The 6,538-nt window shown below is 22.7% G+C and overlaps 2 protein-coding genes across 2 annotated transcripts in view; both read right to left on the minus strand.

Annotated features, from left to right (window-relative positions):
• Phum_PHUM076200 (traf2 and nck interacting kinase, tnik, putative) overlaps positions 1–4,154 on the minus strand; it is a gene marked incomplete at both ends in the record, with an annotated part of 12,856 nt that extends 8,702 nt beyond the window's left edge. The window contains 5 exons of the mRNA XM_002423603.1: positions 151–300; positions 440–615; positions 1,778–1,986; positions 2,940–3,005; positions 4,089–4,154. Of these exons, the coding sequence (XP_002423648.1) occupies positions 151–300; positions 440–615; positions 1,778–1,986; positions 2,940–3,005; positions 4,089–4,154 (667 nt within the window). The remainder of the gene's footprint in view (positions 1–150; positions 301–439; positions 616–1,777; positions 1,987–2,939; positions 3,006–4,088) is intronic.
• A 933-nt stretch (positions 4,155–5,087) lies between these two features.
• Phum_PHUM076310 (Cytosolic 5'-nucleotidase III, putative) lies at positions 5,088–6,335 on the minus strand (the record flags this gene model as incomplete). The annotated part of the gene is made up of 5 exons (XM_002423604.1): positions 5,088–5,136; positions 5,179–5,282; positions 5,365–5,490; positions 5,807–6,035; positions 6,127–6,335. 5 exons carry the CDS (start codon positions 6,333–6,335, stop codon positions 5,088–5,090), a joined length of 717 nt encoding a protein of 238 aa, XP_002423649.1.
• Between the last annotated feature and the right edge of the window lie 203 nt (positions 6,336–6,538).

A 6,538-nucleotide genomic window follows, 5' to 3' on the forward strand; every position in this document is an offset into this window, starting at 1 on the left:
AAAAGAGCTCTCATCGGATGAAGATCACATAAAGGAGGTTGGGATTCAGCCATTTCTAATGCAGTTATTCCTACAATAACAAACAAATACATTGACTCAAATAAATATAATCGAAAAAAAAATTACACTTATTTAAAAGGTAATACTAACCTAGTGACCAAAGATCTGACCTATTGTCGTATGTTGCATCAGGATTTTCATCACATGCAATTACCTCTGGTGCCATCCAATAAGGAGTTCCTATAAATGTATTTCTACGACCTATTGTTCTATCTAACTGAGCACTCACTCCAAAATCAACTGCAATTAATAATTTTAAAATATATATAAAAAAAAACTTGGAATGTAATTTAAGTTAGTCTGGTATTTTTAAGTTTAGGCAATACTAAAATTTACAAAGCTTTGTTAATTTCCTACCTTAATGGTAGTCAATACATACCCAATTTAACTTCAGCATTATCAGTAAGTAATACATTTTGACCTTTTATATCCCTGTGTATTACTTTATTTGAATGTAAATAACTCAATCCTCTTAAAATTTCACGACAAATATATGCAATCCATTCCTCTTTTAAACTTTGACCTTTAGTTGATTTTACTAAATCAGTAACAGACCTGACAATAATGAACAAATAAAAATTATTATTCTACTTCATCTATAGTAAAAATATTTAAAGTATTTATGAAGCTTCTTAATAAAACAAAAAAAAAAAAAAACATTTGTTTAATTAAAGAGTTTTTGGTATTTAATTTGGAAAGTGGTAATCTGTTAGGACATAAATAGATTTGAACATACAACAAGAATCGATTTTGAAAACATGAGTATTAATAAACCCACATGTTTTACTACTAAAAAAATCATTTTGACAGTTAAAAGATTTCTTATTATAAATTTACAAGCCTAGCATGTAGTATTTGATAAAGTTTCATATAAATATAAGTATTCAAAAGTAATAATAATAATAATAATAGTGAGGTTTAATTAAAATACCTATTTTAATAAAGCTTACCTTGGATTTATTAAAAATATCTAATGATAACTGTATTAAAATAAGCACATCAAAGATAGAAACATAGTTTTCTTCTTAAAAAAAAAAAATTATACTATTTTTTTTTCTTTCAATAGGATGCGATTTAGGATTCGATCAGGAGTGCGGAATTTTTATGGGAAAGTCTGAGGCGGGAAACATACCAACAGCTCTTAAACGTGTCAAAAGAATTTAAACTCTTAATTTTCTAATTCCACAAAGCAACCGCGCTAAAATTTAAAAATTATAATTTTATCAAAAAAATTTCTGTCTAATGTAAGAATATTTTTAAGTAAAATAAAAAGAGTATTTTTTCAAAAATTTCGACTTTCCTGACTAATAATATTAAAAAAAAATTAAGCATAAGAGATTTTAAATGAAAATCAAAATTACTTAGAAAATTAAATAATTTCAGTTGTGTGATTTCATAAATTCTTATGTATATTATATATACATATATATGAATAATATTTTTATATTTCCTAATAATTGTACTATTACAAGCGTCAGGAAATCGTTATCAATTTGTATAATTTTTTTTCAAAGCAAAATAATTACTTTTTAATTGTTTCAAGCATTGTAAAAATTATTATGCAAAATAATAATTTTTATAACTTTAAAATCTTAATAATAATATAAAAATTACTCAACTTAGTAATATGGACAACCAATCAAAAGAAAGCTGGTTGCACAGTCATCAAAATAAAAATTTTAAATAAATAGTATTCAGTTTAAAAAAAAAACATTACCCAGCACCACAATATTCCATAACGAGCCAGAGTTGATCATCTTTTCCAGGAGGGCTTTTTTTAATAAAAGCACCATAATAAGTAGCAATGTTTCTGTGAGTGGAATATTTTTTTAAAACATTTATTTCTAATTTTATTTCTTCCTCTTCATCTTCTGTCACATCCATTACTTTGATAGCAGCCAATTGTCCAGTTTTGGTGTGACGGCCCTACAATTACAAAAATAATAATAATTATAATTTTGTAAAAAAAAAGTGAATTATTAACTCGAGGTATTGAGAATTTAAAAAAAAAAAAAAATTTGAATTAATTAAAATAAACACAATAATAAAAATTTAATACTATTACTTTCATTTCCTTAATAGCAAAAGTTAATGTCTTTTGTCAATGAGCCACATTCACACATTTTTTTATTCAATGCATTGTGAGTTTTTTAATAATTTATATTTATAGTTTATTGAAACGAATAAAACTTTATTTTTGTATTGTTCAGAACATAATAATTAAGATTATTTTAATAATTTACAGAGTTCACAGAAAAAAATTATTTTAATATCAATCATTTGTTTTTTCTTTTCTCATAAAATAAAGTTAAAATTCATAAGTAAAATTAAATTTAGGCAAACTAATGATTTATATAATGAAAAAAAAGTTATCAATTTTGTGGATTTATACAAATCAAAGAAGGTTCATTAATAAAAATTGAATTTTTAAACGAAATCAACAAACTAATAACAAAATAAACAAAAAAATTTTATTATTTTTAAATTATATATGAACACATATATTTACCTAATATAACCTAATTATATAATTTGAAATTAGGGAAAATTACAGTATATAAACTTTTTTTTATTTTTAAAAACAAAATTATATAGTTGCTCTCATAATTATATTTACGAATTATTATCTCAGAGTTTTCGACTACAAAACCCTATGTAAATTTATATATATATATTAAAAACCTTTAAGCCTAAAATTATAATTGTAGGCTAAATTATCTATTAGGTTAAAATATGTTTTTAATATTTTGTAATGCCTAAAATACTTTGTAATTTTTTTTTTTTTTTTTTACTTTAAAATAAAAACTGTTTTGTTAAGTTATTATTTTATGATTGTAATAGACGATATACTTTACAAAAAAAATAATGTTGGTACTTGCCTTGTAAACTTGGCCATATGTGCCATTTCCAACCACTTCTATCAGCTCAAAAATACCAGCTGGGTCCTAAAAAAAAAAAAAATATAATTAATATATAAATATTACTATTAAAAATATGATATGAATTACATTGTAAAAAATTTTTTGCTGAAATGAAACACTATCACAAATTTAATTATAATAATACTTGTTTATAAAATCATAAATTGCTGAATGCATTCAATGTAGTATATAGTATTGTTTGAAATGTTCATAATTTTGAACAATGGACTTTTTTGCAGTGTAATAAAAATATGAAATTATCATATTAAAGTCCAGCTGGCTACTTGTTATGATAATGATGACTAAACTGATTTTTTTTTAAAAATCAGAACAATTTAAATAGTTTCTACAAATAGCCACACCCGATTTTATATCAAACTTTTAGTCAACATTACCTGTGACACCTCTAAAAATAAATATTTCTTTATTCTGTACAATGCTTGAATAGATCATGAAAGATAAATTAAAGAGTAAAAATAATTATTAATCACATTTTCTCAATTTTACATTGTTTTAAATTATCTTTTTTATACTATCAACTACATTTTAAAAAGGCTGTAAATGATATTAAATACAATTGTTATAAAATTATACATTAAAATTTTTTAAATAAATTATTTTAATTATGATTAATAATCCCAACATTGACTGTATAATTATATTGCATAAATTTAAAATAATTTTTTTTTAAAGAAAAATATGAAATTGAATAAAAATTAAAAAAAAAAAAGAATTTTTTTGTTTATTGCAATTTGAATATATAATTGAAGTTTTTCTTATTAATAATTTTTCAAAGAAATTTGATTAAGAAAGTAATATTTAATGGGTCATTAGTTGAATTTTAAGCAAAAAAAAAAAAATTATACTTATGACTGTTTAATGAAACAGTTAGTATGAAAATATTTTTAAAAAAATTTAATTCAATCGAAATTGATTTATGGATACTTAAACCCTTGCATTCTGACAATAATTTCTGTTTAGATAAAGAATATGGATGAAGCAAAGAAAAGAATCTTTTTAATAAAAGGCGAAATATATTCATAGAGAATAATTTTTTAATTTAAAAAAAAAGTAATATTATTACTTTACATGATTTCTTTAAAATACCTTTAAGGAGTTTAAATCTATATCATCTAAAGAACAATTGACACTGGGTGCTAAGTTATGCGCCATTTTGAAAGATTTTTTGTACAAAAAAACCTTTTTGAATGTTACACTAAACGAATTATTTTATTTATAAGGCACGGCCATCCGAAACTAAACTTTCTTTTTATTCACAACACCACAAAACAATGCAGAGTTTCAGTCATTTTGATTTTTAAAAAAAATTACACAGCTCACACCTACACTTCCACAACATTACTCTAGGTGACGTCATCCGAAAATAAACATGTACATAGACAAACACAAATTTCCTTTTAACGAATTATTTTATGCAATGTGCGATAAAAGAAAATTTTAAAAATTTTCTATGGAAAAATAAAATTACTTATGATTACATAAAAAAACGTCGTGATTCAACATTTTTCATAAATTTTTAATTTAATTGTTGTTTTGAGTTTTGTCGCAGTTATTCCCCCCCAATTAAATTCAAAAATTTTTAATTTCTATTGTAATAATTATTCTTCGTTTAAAAAATAATAGAACAATTTTCTATTACACGAAGCGTGTAAGAAATAATTAAAAATTCTGAAATGTGCTTTGAATCCTTTTATTTTTTTAAAATTAAATTTAAAAAGTTACCACGAGAAAAAAAATAAATAAAAATTTATGAAAATTAGGTATTTATTAGGTATTTAAATTATTCTTTTATTATTATTGAAAGAGTATAAGGGCAAAATTTTAATTTTTTACAATTTTCAGCCATTTAAAAAAAAAATTCCGCCAAAACAATGCTGACGTAGTTATCAAACGTATATTTTATTCTGGTTTATTAAAATTTTTAATGATAGAAAATTATAAATTTATCGGTTTTTATAAATTTACAAATATAATGATTGTAACATTTGATTTAATGCCGCAGCATTTAAAAAATTTTAGGTACAAATTACAAAAGAGAGAGAAAAAAAAATGATATTATAAAAAAATTTTTAATTTATTACAGCTTTATTGTTTATAAAGTACTTCTGAAAAATTTTTAAGTTCAATATTTTGCCTTTTGAAAAATATAAAAGTTTTTTCAGTGCTTATAAATTACTGTTTTATTACTAAGTCTACAATAGCTCTTACAACATTCATAGATTGATCATCTATTAAAACAATGTCAAAGGATTCCAAAAATTTTGGTAAACTTTCTTTAATCTGTAAAAATTAAATTATTTTAAAATTAATTTTTTTTTTTAGAATAAATTTTTTTTTTTTTTAAATAGAAAGCCTATATTACCAAAGCATTAGATCCGTATAAAAATGCGATTTTTAATGATGTTTTCAATTCGGGCACTGCTTCATCCATTTTAGCATCTCCCAATGAATCACCCAATAATATTATGTTTTCTCTACTTTTATGTACCTTAAAAAAAAAAAAAGTCAAAGAGTTAATAATATCAACATTTTTGAAGGATAAAACTCGCTAAATTTTTCTTTTGAAAGCTACAGTTTTATCAAACGGGGAAATATTCAGAAAAAGTAAATTTTTCTTTTTACAAAAAAAAAATATTTAAAAATCCATTTTAACTCTTGTTTCGACATTGCCATAAATAAACTAATTTGTCGGCATTTTAAACTCGTACTAAATACCCAATCCCAATCCTTAATCCTTTTTCCATTCCAGAGTAAAACTATGATTTTCCTTTTTATATGCTATTCTTAAAATCTTAAAATCTAACCTTAAAATAATGCAAGCATCCAAATCCATTTTTATTAAATGGATGAATATAATTTCCGCTTTCTCTGCATCCATAACCCTCAATAGTCTTGCCGTTAAATTTGAAAAAATTTGATACTATATGAAAGTATTCATTTTCAATAAGTCCATTATATTTTAATACTTCTGTTAAAACGTCGCCTAATCCAGCTGACAAAACGAGTACAGGAATTTTGTTTTTCTCCAACATCCTAGAGTAAAATAAATTTTTTTAGTAAATGTTTTATCCCTTCATTTATTAATAAAAGTTGTTTAAAATGATTTCAATATTATGAGTATTACTTGCATAATTCCACAGTTCCATCTCTTAGCTCAGGACCATTTTCTTTAATTAATTTCATGAGGGCTTCAAAATTAATTGAAACCCCTTTCCAAAGGTTCTCTGCTTCCTGATACCAATTTATCATATGTGGAATTTTTTCCTCCGGTGTCATTTTTAAATCAACTTCAATGGGAAAATATTTAGATTTTATTTCCAAATCTTTAACCATGAATTCAGAAGGTAACTCATCCCATAAGCATAAAAGACCTGTAATTTTTATTTTTAAAAATAAAATACATTTAACATAATTAAAATATAAAGAAAAAATAATAAGAAAAATTACATTTTCATGTTTGTTTTGTAATTTTATTCATTTAAAAAAAAAAATAAGTGTTTGAGACCAGGAGTGAGTTTTGGAAAAATATTATTAAT

Source organism: Pediculus humanus, genomic scaffold (genome assembly GCF_000006295.1).
Source record: "Pediculus humanus corporis 1103172107426 genomic scaffold, whole genome shotgun sequence".
NCBI classification, from domain to species: Eukaryota; Metazoa; Arthropoda; class Insecta; order Psocodea; family Pediculidae; genus Pediculus; species Pediculus humanus.